Here is a 16,163-nt window from a genome sequence, read left to right as displayed (position 1 = left end):
TTTTCAGGTGAACCCAGAGAAGGGCTGTAAGGTGGAGCTGGTGTTCAGCACAGAGCGCTACAATCCGCAGGTGAGCACCTGCCAGCCGGGCAGCCCGTCGGTGTGCGTGTCTGTGTGTGTGCGCGCGTGCGCGTAATCTTCAGTGATGTGGATGTTGCCTTGCTTTGTTCTCTAGTTTTTCTTTTCCTAATTTTAAATCTTTATTTGAAACACTAACTTCTAGGGAGAGGAGGAGATAGGCGGTAGCTTCCATCTGCTGGTTCACTCCCAAAAGGCCACGACTGGGCCACTCTCCAGCCAGGAGCCTGGAACCTTCTCTGGGTCTCCCAAGTGGGTACAGTGGTTCAAAGACTTGGGCCATCTTCTGTTGCTTTCTCGGGCTTTTAGCAGAGAGCTGGATCAGAACTGGAGCAGCCGCGACTCAAATGTGTCTGTGAGGAGTTGCTGGCACCACAGGTGCAGACTCAGCCTTGTACTCCCTGGTGCCCACCTCTGCTTTGTAATTCCAGAAAACAAAGAGGTCAAGATTTAATGTCCAACCTCATGGCCTTAGGCAGGGTTGCACTTAAAATGGTCCACACCACCAGGCACCTGGAAAAGAAGTTCCCAGCTCCAGTTGGTATCCACTTAGCACCACAGTCCTTAGCATGCCTCAGTCCCAGATGCCAAGGACCAGCTTCTGGTCGCCAGCCATGGTGCCATGGGGGCGAGCAGGCTGGCATAGCAGGAGGTCGGGCCACAAGCCTCTGCACTTCTCACCACGGAGGTCATGTCACATCGTGCCAAGCTTCCTTTTCCCTGTTCTTGAGAAGAAAGTAAATAAACCCGTGTGGACACTAGAGCCAGGTGGACTTCAATGTGCTGACCAAGCTGGAGGCAGCAAGCAGGGCACGGGGAAGGGGGAGAGAAACGGCCCATGTTTTCCAAGTTGTGCACACTCGGAGCAGCCAGGGTGAGCAGGCAGCACCTGGCAGCCAAGTGTCTCTGTGTGGCAGAGCTTCGGAGCTGCAAGTGCAAGTCCCCCAGCCCGGTGCCTCTGAGTGGCCGTTCAAAACTGAGTCTTGGTAGCAGCAAGGGACCCTGGTTTGTTTGCTAACCTCGGAGCTTAGGCTTTCATGGAGCACAAGGAAGAGGCCTCTGCTTTGCAGTGTAGGTGAAAGCTGATGGGAGCCGGGCACGAGCCCCTGGTGACGGCTCTCTGGAGTTGATCCTGTAGCTGTCGAGGCATGGCTGGCTCCCTGGCAGGAGGAGCAGGCTCTTTCACCTTGGGCCAGCTGCTGTGATCCGTGCAGGTGTTTGGGGGGAAAGAAAGAGAAGGGAAACAAACAAACAACTTGGTTCTTTCTCACTCTTAGAAATGGCTTCCATGTCAGAGGTGGGGACAGGACTGTCCCCGCTGCACCTTTGCCATGCCCTTTCCTGCACCTTTCTGGCATGAGGAACATGGATTCCTCATCTGAATGCGCCACTGGCCCCTCCACCCTCCCTCCCACTGGGAAGCCTAGTTGAGGTTACTGATGGTTTTATGTGGGATGCCACCCAGCTGAACCGCTAGCCAAAGTGAAAGATGGTCGCCTCAACTGTTCCATTGATCGCCTTGTAACAGAAACTCCGAGGGGTCCATGGATGGTCAGAGAAGGCCTTGACGAGGGACCCGTGACCTCTCTCCAAACTGAGCCTACTGCTGATGGCATGGGGGGAAGTGGGTCGTTCCTGGGACCAGAATTCCTGGTATTCCTTGTGGGGTTGAAGAATCTGACCTACACAGGTGACATGCTGTCCCAGAAATGAGTCCAGCTGAGGCTGCAGACAGCGTCTCTGGACTGGAAAATAAGTGATGCTCAAACGGCCAGTCCACCTGCCTTGGAATACGAATGCAGATTCCTCAGGGACAGAGTTCTGTGTGATCTGCACCTCAGCAGACAGGACTTGGTTCAGGGAGGCTGGGGTTTGGCGTCGGAGGCGAGTTGCAGTGCTAGTTTGCCACTTACAAGCTCTGACACAGTACATTGCCTTGTAAACTTCAATGTTACTTTTTTAAAAAAAGGTTTGTTCTTACTCAAAAGGTAGCTATGACAGAGAGACAGAGGAGGTTTTCCATCTGCTGGCTCACTCCCCAAAAGGCCACAGAGACCAGAACTGGGCTGATCTGAAGCCAGGAGCTTCTTCCAGGTCTCACACGGATACATGGGCCCAAGGACTTGAGTGTTCTGCTTCTTTCCCAGTCCGTAAACAGAAAGTTGGGCAGGAAGTAGAGCAGCCAAGGCACAAACCAGCACCCACATTGGATGCCAGCACCAGCAGGCATAAGATTAGCTTGCTATACCACTGTGCTACCCCCAACTTCAGAATCTTAATCTTCAAAAATTACAATGAGAGGGCCTGGCATGAAGGTTCAGTGACTAAATCTGTGCCTCGCACATGCCAAGATCCCATATCGGCACCAGTTTGTCCTGGCTGCTCCTAGCTCCCTGCTTGTGTCCTGAGAAAGCAGAGGACAGCCCTTAGCACCCTGCACCTGCTTGGGAGAGCCAGAAGAAGCTCCTGATCAATTCAATTCCAGTCGTTGCAGGCACGTGGGGAGTGAACCAGTGGACGGAAGATCTTTGTCTCTCCTTCCCTCTGTAAACCTGCCTTTCCAATAAAAATAAGTCTTAAAAAAAATTACAGACGAATCATGTGACGGCGCGTTTCTGGGGCACCTGCCTTGGAGCTCTGCCTGAAGTGACAGTGGAGAGAACCGGGGGGCCCTGAAGCTGAGGGGTTCGTCATGGCAGATGACCTAAAGTGATTCCTGTATAAAAAGTTACCAAGTGTTGAAGGGCTCCATGCTATTGTTGTATCAGATAGATGGAATCCCTGTTATTAAAGTGGCCAATGACAATGCTCCAGGGCATGCCTTGAGGCCTGGCTTTCTGTCCACTTTTGCCCTGGCGACAGACCAAGGCAGCAAACTGGGACTTTCATCTGTTACTGTAACACCTACCAGGTTGTGCAGTTCAATCGACTGCCTTTGAGTTTCATAGCCAGCAGCAATGCCAATACAGGTCTAACTGTCAGCCTAGAAAAGGAACTTGCTCCATCATTTGAAGAATTGATAAAAGTTGTGGAAGTATCTTAATTTGACAGTCATTTTGATGTGTACCTTGTCTTCGCTGTAACAATACAATATCAAGCCAGCAATCTTCAAGACTACAATAATGCTTTTCTCTATGTACTCAAGCAAGGGCCCCATTTCCCACCTTATGCTAGAGAAAGAGCCCATAGATTTAAGTTATGGACAGGTCAGTTATATTTCCTTCTGCAGGGTCTGAGTGGTTGAAATCCGGGGATACCACAAAAATGGGTCGGTTGTCATGGCTGCCATGGAGTTAGTCCAGTCACCAGATGCAGGTGAGATTCTCAGTGGGTCAGAATCAAAATGGTACCTCGATCCACCTGAGCCATCCGGGGTCCGTTGTACAATATGCCCAGGCCTGCAGAATGAAGCAGACCCTTTTTATTGTGATAACGGGGACCTATTTTTCTTCAGATTATGTTTCATTTCTTTACATTGAAAATGAGAAAGATAAAGTGGCTTAGTAAAATCAAACCAGTGCAATCACTAACTTTTCCTTTGTAAATGTTATTTTGCAATACAGATGAATATTACTAATCGATATGATTCTTTTCAGAGCGTGCTGTTCTTTAATGAAAGTGAAAATTATTGCTATTTTTTCCCAACTTTGCTTTCTATAACCAATCAATGTTTTAATGTTTATGTGTTCTTTATGTAAGATACAAACATGATTTATTATTGAATTCTATTGCCAATATCATATGCATGTAAACCCAATAGTATGAGTACATTTTTTCATATACAAGTATAAATAAAATAGTATTTTTTAAAAAAAATTACAGAACCATTTCACAAGGCAGCATGAAGATGTGCCAGTTTTATTACATTTTTCTGTTTCCAATACAGCTAGGGGTGTGAGCCACAGACATCAGTGATAGTAATTTCAAAATTTTCATTTCAGGACGGGGAGGAACGTCTGGGGAAATGTTCCGCTCGAGTGTTTTTCAAGAATCAGAAACCCAGACCAGCCATTAATGTAACCTGCATTAGGCTCACTGAAAAAAAGACAAGACAACAAGAGGATTACCTGCTTTACAAGCAAATGAAGCAGCTTAAAAACCCCTTGGACGCGGTCAGCATTCCTGGTAGGAGTTGTCTACAATTACTGTCTGCACCATGGTACTTGGTCTCCCTCCGAGGTGGCACTCAGTCCAGGCCAAGCGTGCGTCTCAGTGCCTGTCCTGCAGCTCGAGCACACCAGTCCCCCACCTGGCACTGCCCAAGGCCCAGAGGGCGGGCACGCAAGCACTGTCTGCAAGTGGGCAAAGGGTGCTCACAGCAGGACATGTGCAATGTTGAGTCTGAATCTAACCAGAAGTGGCATTTCAGAGGTTTCTGTTGGGGGGGGATTGCCTTCCAATGCCTCCCCACTGCCCTCCCAGCCTGGTGGCTCGGCGCTCTGCCGCAGTGGGCGTCCTGTTTACCTCATCCCAGGCCAGGGGCTAATAGGTAGCAGCGCTGCCTCGGAGGGACGTGGTGCCCTCTGAAGTGACTCAGCTGAAGTGAAGCTCATTTGCTCAGGCGGGCACTCAGGGCGTGTGGGCAGCAGCAGAGACGCAGCACTTACTGGCAAATTCAATTGCCCAACCCACAGCAGCTATCTTGGGAACAGGCACTTGAGCATTACGCCTGACATCTGCCACAGCCCGCTGGCCCCACCGTTCACTGGGATTCAGCCAGGCACCTCGACAGACTTGTTGCTGGAGAGGCCCTGGCTGTCCGTTCCTGAGCCCTCCTGCGCCTGCCCATTTACCGAGACTGGGTGTTCTGGAGGGCCAGGAGAGGAACACTGCTCCACATGTGCTCGACGGCTCTCTCAGCATAGTTCTCGGCTCACCCGTGTGCTCTGCCCAGGAATCACGAGCAGGGTTGTTACGGCAGGGTTTGTTCAGCCGCCGGTAGAAGCGCTTCCTTTCTTCAACCCAGAGCACACCTGGCTGACTCGGCGTCCTGCCTCGGGCCTCAGCTCACTTCTGCTCACATCTGCTGTGGCAGCTGTGGCAGCTGCTTCCCCCTCCGTCCCCCTCAGTTCTCTCCTTGATTCTAGGTGCTCTGGCTCCTTCCCTGTCCTCAGCTGTCAGAGCAAGCTGCTTGTCCTGCCCCACAGTCAAGGTCAGGACTCTGAACCAGCCGCTCCATGGAGTCATCCCCACGCCTCCTCCTTTTTCTGTCCATTCCCCGTAACACTGCCTGCTTGACTTCCGAGCTGTGCACGCACTGCAGGTGCTGTGTCTTGGGCCATCAGGGACGAGCTCAACCACCAAGCCCTACGGTCTTTCTTGCTCCTTAGCCTTCTCTGTATCTGGCGTCATCTATCCCCATGGTTTCCTGACACTGTATTTAACAGACAAAGTCAAACTTGTTCACCTTAGTGTGGCCAAACTGTGGAAACCTTTAGGTTTAACAGCATTACTCTGTTCCTAGAGTTTGGCTGGAAACTGCCCTAAGAGGCTTGTTATTCCTCTCTATTGTGCTACTGGTCTTAACAGACAGCGTATCTTGAGCAGATGGTATAAAATAGCTCATGAACAATTCATAGAAATTACTTCTAAAATTTGAGTTCCTAAAAGTTAGGAAATGTAATTTACTGATCAACATCTACCTTCAGTAATGTCCAACATTAAGTAGGTTTCAAAAGACATGTGCTGAATTAAGATTTCAGGTCCAAAAACAATGTCACAGAACCGACCTGCTCAGTGTTCAGAACCAGGGTGAGATGCTAACACAGCGATGCGCTCTGGCGGCTGTGATGAGACAAGGGAGAGGATCAAGGCGCCGCCTGGAGACCAAGGTCGTGAGGTGCCGCGGGAAAGGTCACTGCCCGGCCTTTCAACAGCTAACGGGAGCTGCAGACTCAGTGCCGCGGGAGCAGTGAGCACGGCGACCCGCTCGAATCACGCACGTCTGCTTCCAGCTCTCGGGAGAGGGGTCAAGTTTAAACTCTGACTCAAACTTCTGACCTTTTGTCCTTCAAAAATGCCTTCATACTAACGTGCCTTTTTCCTTCCCCTCAGACAGTCATGGAAACATCGACCCTTCCCTGAGACCCATGTGGGACCTGGCTTTTCTTGGCAGCTCGTATGTGATGTGGGAAAAGACAACTCAGTCCTCACACTACAACCTCGCACAGCTCAGCGCTGTGAAGCAGTGGGTAAGAAAACGGAAAATTAGCTCGGGCAAAGAGATAAACAATGCAGCATCCTTTAGCTGAACTGACGTGGATTTCTGATTTCATGGCAACAGTCCTAATCGCATTTCATTCAGTCAACAAACATCTGGGTGCCTGCCAAGGGCCAGGCGTTGCTTTAGGAACTGAGGGTAACGATGAATGGAAAGCCCTCACTATTACCTGTAGTAAGAAATAAGAACACAGTGAACACAATCAAATGGTGGCAGGTGACACGGTGGAAAATGAGGGGGGGAATGGAGATGCGGGGTGTGGGCAGAACGGTTACTGCTGCAGTGTGGTAAGGCTACCGTGGACGGCAGTGACAGTGCAGCCAAGGGAAGGGACAGCGGGCCCTGCCCCCATAAGGGACGAGAAGCTTGGGTAGAAGAAACTGGGCAGCAGTGAGGCCGGTACAGTGAGCAAGGGAGGGTGCCAGGAGGGTGCCAGGAGGGAAGAACAAACGGGGTGCACGTGGAGAGGGGAGTCCACGTGAGGCCTCGCAGGCCAACAGGACTGTCCTGTCTCTCACTCTTCCGTCAGTAGAAGGTTTTTAGCAAAGGAGTGGCACCATCTGGCTTAGAATCGTATCATCTTGGCATCCATGTATAAAACAGACCAAAGGGTGACCAATGCTGGCAAGCGATGAGTACAGCATTGCGGAAATCCAGGCAGGGCCATGTGGGTGGCAAGGCAGGCAGGGAGAACCGCTTGGATTCTGGTAGATGGCATTACTTACTCCTGGGTCAGGTCCTAAGATTTCGGCCTGAATAACTGGAAGGACAGTTACTAGTTGCTGCCTGGGAAAGACTTTAGGAGGGACAGACTTGAGACAGAGTTAACCAAACAATTGGTTTGGTCTTCCGGACCTCTGGAGAGGCCTGGGCTGGAGTTATCACCATATGAATGGTAGTTAAAGCTACGTGAGAAAGGAACGCTAGAATATTTCTGTGTGGAGGCTGGAGATGGGGCAGCAAAGTACTTCAAAGACGAACTGAGATGAAGTCTGAGAACTGATTTGATTCAGCAGCTGGAAGTCAACAAACACCAAATCCTGCAGGCACTAGGCTTAGAGAGGATGCGAGCAGTGGATACTCCATTTCTTTCAGAGCCTAGCTACAAAGGACGGGAAAGAAAGTGACCTTGGCTGAAGCACAGGTGGGCAGGCACTGAAAGATGCATTTTTGCTTTTAAGTTAGCAGACGTAACAGCAAACTTATAGTCCATTGAGAAGGACCCAGAGGCGAGCGAGGTAGGGATTCCCATTGGAAGTTGGAGTTGAGATCTTTGAGGAGGCAAGACAGGCTCTGGTTATTCCACAGAGGGTTCCCTGGGAGGCCAGCCCGGGCCAGCAGCCCGATCTCTGGTAGAAGGGCACATGTCACGGAGAAGCCTGGGGAAGGCCCGGCTGTCCCATGCCGCCTCAGAGGCAGCAGCAGGTCATCAGCCCACAGTGAGGAGGAGGGGGCAGCGCTGGTAGCAGGGTGGGGAGTGCCAGGCAGTCCCATGGGCCCCATCGGGCTTTATAGGCATCGATTCAGAGGACCACTCTCCCTGCTGTGTAGATATGGGCACCACGTAGGTGATGTAAAGAGACAGTCCAACATCAGAGCTGACCCAGGTGGACACACGGCAGAGCGGGAGTGCCTTCCCCTGACCCAATGGCTCATACGACATAGTGCAGTGAACACACCGTCCTCTGGCCTAATGCTTCAAACAGTGTGGTGGGAAGGGACTGGGGACGCTCAGAGATAAAAGAACTTGGGCTAGGTCCTTCCAGCTAGCAGTTGGGTTTGCGCTGGTGCTGGATTTGGGATGATCTGAGCTGGAGCTTGGGAGGAGTGGAGAGAGCTCGGGCTGCTGGCTGGACTCTGCAGATGGTGGGTTATGTGCAACTGCCAGTGTGGGCAGGGCAGGGAAATGGAGGTCTGCTGTTGTCACGCAGGTGAGAGGCCCAAAAAGAGCTAAGGCTTTTTATCCTTATTCCATCAAGTGAAGAGCTGGATTTAGTCAGGGTTGCAATTTTGTCAGGCAGTATAATGGGGAAAGAGATGATTTTACTGACCTCAGAAATGCCAACTGCATTTGGAGCCAACTGCAAGAGTCCTTCCTCAACATTCCCTCCTTCACATTCCCCCCGCACGGCACTCAGGATGGATCATCGGGCTGGCACAGGGTCTGACCCATGCTGGTCGCCACCGTCAATGTCATAGTTCAGCATAGCTTCCCATCAAGAAGAAACCTTTGTTCTCCCTTCTAGAGCACTCAATAGAAATCAGTCTAGGTGATGGCTGCATGCATGTTCCAGAACTGGTTCTGTTGCTAATACAGCTGTCTCTCCCAGCACCACGAACACATCAACAAGGGGTATTTACATAACCAAGAAGTTGGGGGGAACATATGTTGAGAGTGTAGAGGCTGGTCCAGGTAATTGACAACTGTAATGACAGGAGAGGGAGAGTCGGTGGGAACAGAGCAGTACACTCATCAGGGAAAAGGGATCAGGACCTGTTTTCCTTTAACCTGCTTCCTTTGGTATCTGAATAAGGTATGTTACCAGATCGCGCCAGGTCGCACCCCCAGGCTCAGCAGGAACGGGGGCACAGTTCCCACTTCAGCTGGTCACTGACAGCCGTTATGTCTGTTGCTCTCTCCCAACCAGCCTGCAAGCAGCAAAGGAAGGATTTCAGTGTGACAGTCAAAAAGGCACAGGCAGAAAGGTCTGTAATTAGAGGAGTTTAAGGTTTAACTTCTCTGTGGAACTTAGATAAATAATGATCAACACAAACGACTTAGTCCTCATTTAATAGGCTCTGAGGATGAACAAACTAGCAGAATCCATTGAAATTCACTTGGAATGCATCTGAACCACTGGAACCAATGAGGAGATTTGGTTTTGTGGCTTGATATGCAATTTCAACTTAGGGTTCTCATAAGGAAAAGTTCAGTTATGTCCATATCCACAAAGTTTTTTAAATTCTGCTCTTCAGTGGCCACTAATAAGTCCTACCACCATTTAGAATAGCACAGCCAATAAGCAAAGAAGTGGCTTTTAAACAGTTTGACTAAGAGCCACAGGCATAAATGCAACAGGGCAGCAGTGGAGAGGGGACTGCAGATGCTTGTGGCCTAACAGGAGTGCAAGGGTTACCGTTTCCCCAAAAACTTCCTGGGGGGGATCCCCAAATGAACAAGACCTGCGGAGGGTGGGCAGTCACCAGTGCCTCACCAGCACACCGAGCTCCTGCAGCCATACCATGTGGACCGCACAGAGGACAAGGGACATAAGCCAGGTTGGGAGAAAGCGGGAGAGAACCTCCCCTACACCTTCTCCTGGAATAGAAGGTAGAAAAAACCTTAGTGTCGTTCCAACTGTTGTCAGACCAGATTCTGTAGACACCCAAACCACCTAACCAGCAGCACACCATTATCCACTCGCTCAAGGCCTTATCCTAACCAGAGGCTTCCATTAGCCAGAGGTACATTACTTATGCTATCAATTCTAAGAAATCTTCTGGTATAGCTAATATTAATAATTTAAGCCTACTTATTCTCGATTAAAGCCATATTGGTCCTGCTAAGAATTCTGTGGGGGCGTTAGGAGGAACACTGTGGGGGAGATGAGGCGACAGGCAGGTAAGGCCCCAGTAAGTGGACGGGAACAAACAACCCCTTCTGTCTGCAGGAAGGTTGAGATGCTGCGTTACCCGGCAGGGAATGTCAGCGTGAATCAGCAGCTTGGAATGCGAGATCTGACATTTATGATGATTTGAATATAAGCCAAATAGATTGATTTATGAATACTAAAAATAATGACTTCCTGGCAGAGCCTGCTTTGGGATACTTCGCCAGGCCAGGGTGGGTGGCAGCCTCATGTACAGTTCCGTCACGAGCGTGCTTTTTGGTTTGGCCTAAGGACACTTCTCCTCGGAGGAGGAAGAACTAACAGAAACAGGAGGATGTTACAAGAACTGTTGAGGAAAGGCAAAGTTTTCGTGTTAAAACACTCAGCAATTGAACTGGACCTGGAATCCTACCATTTGTTTCAAACCTTTTCTCCCTGGAAGCTGGAGAGCATTGATTTCCTTCAGAAATGCTTGTTTTAAAAACACAAAGGGCTGGGCACTGGACAGTGGACTAAGTGACCACCTGGGAGGCCTGCATCCCATATTGTACCTGACGACTAACACTTCCCGTCCTAAGCACTCGGCTTCTGCCACCCATGGGGCAGATCAGGGTTGAGTTCCTGGCCCAGCCTGGCTGTTGTGGGCAATGACAGAGGACCTGTCATTCACTCTTCCAAATAAAGGCATATATACCAAATAAGAAGGCTTCATCCTATGAAAATTTAGGTAAAATAAGAATTTCACAAATATACAGGGTAAACATGCTTGAGCAGCAACACGAGGCCCAAGATAACCATACCACACAACAGCCACACAGCGTGGACCATCCGGGGGCAAGCTGATCAAACAGGGTTAGCCAAAGCTAACCAACCCCCAGCCAGCAATGCCAGATACTCAAAACCCTTATGTAACATGGCACAGCATCCACATTTAATTCATGCATATCCTCTGTTAATCACATCTGGGTTCATTAAAATACCTAATACAGCATCACTGCTATGTAAGCAGTTGGTCCAGTGAGGAACAGCAAGTCTTGCATGTCAAGTACAGGGCCAGATTTCTTTGCAAATACACCTACTTAAATCTACAGAGTTAGAACTCACGATCTGTAAGGCCAACTGTGATTGGACTTCTGCACTCTGTCCTATGAGAAAGTTCCTGTAAACTGACGTCAGAGCCTGGACCTTGGGCAATGGCTTGGAATGCTCTTAGGAAGCTGCAGACGGCTAAGAAACCTACTCAATGAGCAAAGAGGCTGCCACAAAACCTCAATTTCTGATTAATCCAGTCCTGTTCTTTGTCTCTCCCATCTCCCACACTCTCACCTACAGCAAATTTCATGCTTTAGGCCTCTTAACATTCCTTTTGTTTAGTAGCAGACAAAGTATCCTTGCCCTCCACAAAAGGAAGGGGATGAGGTACTCACTAATAAAGTCCTTGAACTCCAGCAGGTGAAGGGCTGAGGGTGCTGCTTCCTACGGCCTGGCTGGAGTCGGGAGAGCTGTTCACCTCGAGTCCTCTCCTGTAAAACCAGGCTCACAAGAATGTGTGTGAAGCACCCGCCGCAGAAGCTGGCCCGGTGTAGGCACTCTGGAAATGCCGACTGCCCCTGGTCTTATTGCCTGTTCTACTTAGGTGAACAGACTGAGGATACACACACAGTCTGAATCCCTGAAACAGTCTACCATTCCCTGCCTCTGCCTCCATCACAAGTTGTAAGCACTCAAGAGGAAACGCAGCATTTAACCCGACTTGCAGGTAACTCCGTGATGAAATGGGGGACAGAGCATGTCTTCCACACCTTGACGTAAGACAACCACCAAAGTGAAGCCGAAAACTAAACAGAAGCACAAGATGCAAAACAAGAATGTCCAGATTCTAACAAATCTACCCTCCTTGTTTTCCTTCCTCTAGAAAACAAATGACGGTGCGATTGATTTTGATTACACTGTCCTACTTCACGAATTCTCGACGCAGGTAAAATGCAAGATTTTATGTACAACCTTGTAGCCACAGATTCTTGCACTTTATAACTCTTCATCCTTATTTCCTAGGAGATCATCCCGTGTCATATTCACTTGGTCTGGTCCCCTGGGAAACCACTCAGAGTGAAGTACAACTGTCAAGAACTCCAGCTACCAGAAGGGTCTGGAGCTGAAGAAGGATCGGCCGGGGCACCAACACAGCTCAGCAGCTTCTAAAACGCAAACTAGGATCTGCTCTTAGACTCTAGAAAATTCCGCAAGCCCCACTGTAATTCTAGTGCAAGAGCCAAAGTAAAGGCATTGCAGTAAATTGAGACGGCCAGTGATTACAAGCAAAAGCTCAAACTGAAACCTGTTGGGGTCTGGTTTAATGGGTCTGCTGTAGTTCTGAGCTCGGGGAGCACGTGCATACTGACCTCTGACCTCTGCACAGTGCTGAGCCGCTGGCAGCAGCTTCCTCCACGTGCAGGCCTGGAGAGCAGCCGGTGGCCGCCCCTGCTGCAGTGAGCTGACTCTGAGCCTGAAATTGCTATCACTTTGAATATAGCTTATAGTGAACTGCTTTGTTACTAAAACGCGTCTATGTAGTATGTAAACAAAGAATACATTTTATCCTTTGTGAAAAAAAAATTTCAGTGAAAGTAAATTGTGGAAAATACCATTTGAAAGGAGTTTTACTATATTTCATACAAGTATTCGTTTATAAGTTGATATCTGCTTTTCAATATATGGTTAAATGTCTGCAGAGCTTTGTACCCATAGGCAAATTGGAATTAAAGCTTACACTGCTTGATTTAAATTTTACAAGTATACGTAATCTAAACAGATAAAGCTATCTGCAAACATGCCTTAAAAGGAATGCTGATAACTGGATACAAAATATTTGTATTAGTGACATAGTACTGGCTTAAGTGACTCGTAAAATCACAGTACTTACCCAAGTCGAATTCAGGAGTTCCCCGTCAAGGCAAGAACAAAGACATCACCTCCTCTCAGAATTATTTACTGGAATGCTCTTCTCAGGGTCTAGAATCCTTGACCAGTTAACTGATCAGCGAGTACCAGCTTTCAACATACCGAAATATGTATTTTAAACTCCATACTGTTTGATAGTTTGTCCAACAGTTTTATGATAGGTTCTTACAAAATAAAAGTAAGGATTTAAGTCTGTATTTTTCTATTTAAAACTCCAACCCTTTGCATTTATCTTCCCAACTTACACTTGCTTCAGTTATTTAAGGGAAACATCAGCTCTCCCACCATGTGATAAGAGAATTCTCTTCTAAAGTGTCAAAAAAAGTGATTTAAGTATGTAACAGTCCAAGAATGAACTCCTCCAGCCAAAGTTTCCCTAAATGATCTGCAAGAAATATCACAGGAACATTACGATGGCATACTCAATGCTCGGCGATATTTACCGACCACTTTAAATACCAGAAAACGGCCTTTTTGGCAAGCCAGCCTTCCAGACTCGGCCTCCTCGACGTCCACAACCTCACATACGCATTTTTCATTAGTCAAATTAGGTACACACATGAAAATTCAAGTGAGGTTTTTGGGCTGGGACACACCAAAGCCAGGAGCCTGAAACTCCACCTGCCTCTCCTCCAGGGTGGCAGCGACCCCAGTCCAGAGCCGTCACTTGCTGCCTTGCCAGGAACAGCAGCAGCGAGCAGGTTGAGGAACCGAGGAGCCAGAGCCTGACTGCCGTTTCAACATGGGGGTGTGGGCGACCCAAGCGGCACTGAGCCATAATGCCAGTCCAGGTCAGCAGCCTGAGGATGCCCTGTAATAGACTTACCTCAGGATAACAGGTTACAAAGGGCCATCCAACACTGAGCTGTAAATATTAAGCCAACAAAATTTCTCACTACGTCAGAACATCTTTTTGAAGGGCCATGGGAAATGCTCCTGGGCTAGAATTATCTTGGGGCGCCCTGACTACCACTTCTTGCACCCAATTCAAATGCAGGCAGGGCTGGGAAGCAGTGCAGTCCTGCCACATGCTGTCACCACTCCACAAGCAACACTGTTTTCAAATCACCAATTACCCTTTACAGAACTACTCTCAAAAATCCTCATTTATGAATAGTCTTGAGTTTTTCCCACACTACAGACACGAGTCCACGGTGTTTACCAACTCTAACTAAATACATGTGTGGGTTCTAAGATGTAATTCTAGCTGCTCCCACTGCATATGAAGTGCTAGTATTGACCAAGTATGGAGGATTTTCTTCTGGCACAATAACTTTATACTAGGAACATTTAACAAATTAAAAACATGTTCAAAATTACCGAATCTTAGGACCAATGTTTCTGCCTGTTCAATGGCTAAGAAGCTGCTAAGCACAATGAAAGCATCTCCTCATAAAGAATAGTTCCAGATGCTGATGAAATGGCAGAGAAACCACTGTTCTAGTATTGCCACCACGACAGTAACAGATGTGTTCATGGGGTATTTGGGGAACAATTACAACTAAAGTATTAATTTAAAAATGGTGAGCGTATGGGCCTGAAAAACTGGCTTTCTCGGCATTTGTCCATTCTGCTACAAAATGGAATTCACAGTACGTAGTCTCCAGGGTTGAAAAACTAAGGAATACACTTAAGTTACTTGGCAGAGAAACTGAAAACATGGAACCAGCAATTAACAAAAGAATCTTTGTGGCAACCTTAAAGTTATAAAACCAAATTTCTAAATCAAGAAACTCACAGGAATTTTAAATCAATCATTTTATTTCTTACCCACCGCAGCTATTTTATTCCCATGATCCAGTAGGAGGAAGGAGTGGAGGTATCTGTAGTAGCAATGATCTGTGCATGAAGCAATTCTGAAAAGCATGGCAGAAATACCCAGGAAAATCCACTTTATACCGGAAACAGAAACTTACGATTTACTGTTTCATAATTCCAAAGAATGTAATACATAAGTATAATCAAATAGAACAGATTCAAATCTAACTAGCAGTAAGTGAATGGAACCGTGCATTAATCCCATGAATTATACTTTATTATAAGGGCTGCAGAAACATTAAGAACAAAAATTAAGAATCAAACATGCAAGAACCCATTTGCTCCCTTCTGTAGGACCACAGAAGTATTCGTATTTACACTCCTAAAACAGAGGCAATTACAAATTTGTGAAAGTCACAAATTGAGGCAACAAGTCACACATAGCCAATTAACAATTCAGTCAATATTTTAGTATCACAATCAAGAATCTGACGATTATTCTGTTTTAAGATTGTATGGACCTTAAAACAGAAAAGCCTGCCCATTAATAAAATCCCAAATGTAATTTACGCATTTCAGCTTCAAGTCTTGAGCAAAGTATTTTTTAAAAATCAAAACTAGAGATATGAGACACAGACCACACACGCACAAGCCAAACTGCTGCCGAATGTGGTCACTGTCGGAACTAGACGGAAGGCAGACGACTGTCGTAAGCACTACCTTCCAGCTTTGCTGTTTGCTGGGAATTCTTACTCTGAAAAACCATTCTAAGCTTAAATATGACATTAGTTTCTTTATACTTTAATATTAAAATACTTGAGTAATCATTTGAGGGTTCTCAATGAAATATAAAACCTTAAAACCAATTAATAGAAATATATATATAATTAACTTTGAATATAACAGAAGTGCCTGAATATAAAATTAAAAGGGCTTCTAAATTGTTTCAGCAGCCTGAATTCATCCCACTGGAATCCTTCACAGTATTTAACCACTGTACACTCAGTTACGTGAGGAGAGTCAGTTCTTGGCCTTTCCTTTTTTTACAGGAAGTTGACCTGTAGCTTCCAAATGCTTGTTGATGATGTCCTCTTGTGTGGACGGCGAGCACGGCTGGTATCTGCTGTACTCCATTGTGTACTCGCCCTTTCCCTACGAGTGAAAAACAAAAGGACATACATACATGCACATGCATGCACACGTGTGTATTTGGTATGGCTGTCAAAGGCATGAGAGTCAGGATTGCACAAGTCTGAACATATGTAAGGCTCTGAAGAGTGTCATGGTGAAGCTGAAACACTGGCTTACCTCCGTGCACGACCTGAGCTCAGTGGAGTAACCAAACATATCATTTAGAGGAACCTGAAAACAAACACAACAGACAGTTGAGTATTGTTTACTAAAAAATATTCAAGAAAAATACAAAGATGTTTTAGTCATGTCAGTCATTTGATTGCTTTAGATTTGGATTTCTATTCACTGCCCTTGGTTTGAAACAATTACAATTAAACATTTTTGTCTTATTCCAACTACAA

General features: G+C 47.3%; 2 protein-coding genes and 1 pseudogene across 2 annotated transcripts in view; 2 read left to right on the top strand and 1 right to left on the bottom strand.

Moving 5' to 3' along the window:
• RARRES1 (retinoic acid receptor responder 1) overlaps positions 1-12,139 on the top strand; it is a 34,685-nt gene extending 22,546 nt beyond the window's left edge. The window contains exons 2-6 of the mRNA XM_058661485.1: positions 8-70; positions 4,020-4,203; positions 6,133-6,269; positions 11,825-11,887; positions 11,965-12,139. Coding sequence (XP_058517468.1) covers positions 8-70; positions 4,020-4,203; positions 6,133-6,269; positions 11,825-11,887; positions 11,965-12,111 — 594 coding nt within the window. The 3' untranslated portion in view covers positions 12,112-12,139. The remainder of the gene's footprint in view (positions 1-7; positions 71-4,019; positions 4,204-6,132; positions 6,270-11,824; positions 11,888-11,964) is intronic.
• Positions 2,771-3,337, top strand: LOC101516231 (ragulator complex protein LAMTOR3-like; annotated as a pseudogene).
• A 3,352-nt stretch (positions 12,140-15,491) lies between the features above and the next one.
• The window catches only part of GFM1 (G elongation factor mitochondrial 1), a 39,422-nt gene continuing 38,750 nt past the window's right edge, over positions 15,492-16,163 (bottom strand). Inside the window, exons 17-18 of the mRNA XM_058661486.1 lie at positions 15,937-15,990; positions 15,492-15,780 (exon numbers count right to left, since the gene is read on the bottom strand). Coding sequence (XP_058517469.1) covers positions 15,649-15,780; positions 15,937-15,990 — 186 coding nt within the window. The 3' untranslated portion in view covers positions 15,492-15,648. The remainder of the gene's footprint in view (positions 15,781-15,936; positions 15,991-16,163) is intronic.

Source organism: Ochotona princeps, chromosome 3 (genome assembly GCF_030435755.1).
Source record: "Ochotona princeps isolate mOchPri1 chromosome 3, mOchPri1.hap1, whole genome shotgun sequence".
In the NCBI taxonomy this organism is placed as follows: Eukaryota; Metazoa; Chordata; class Mammalia; order Lagomorpha; family Ochotonidae; genus Ochotona; species Ochotona princeps.
This window is presented reverse-complemented; position numbering and strand designations above follow the sequence as displayed.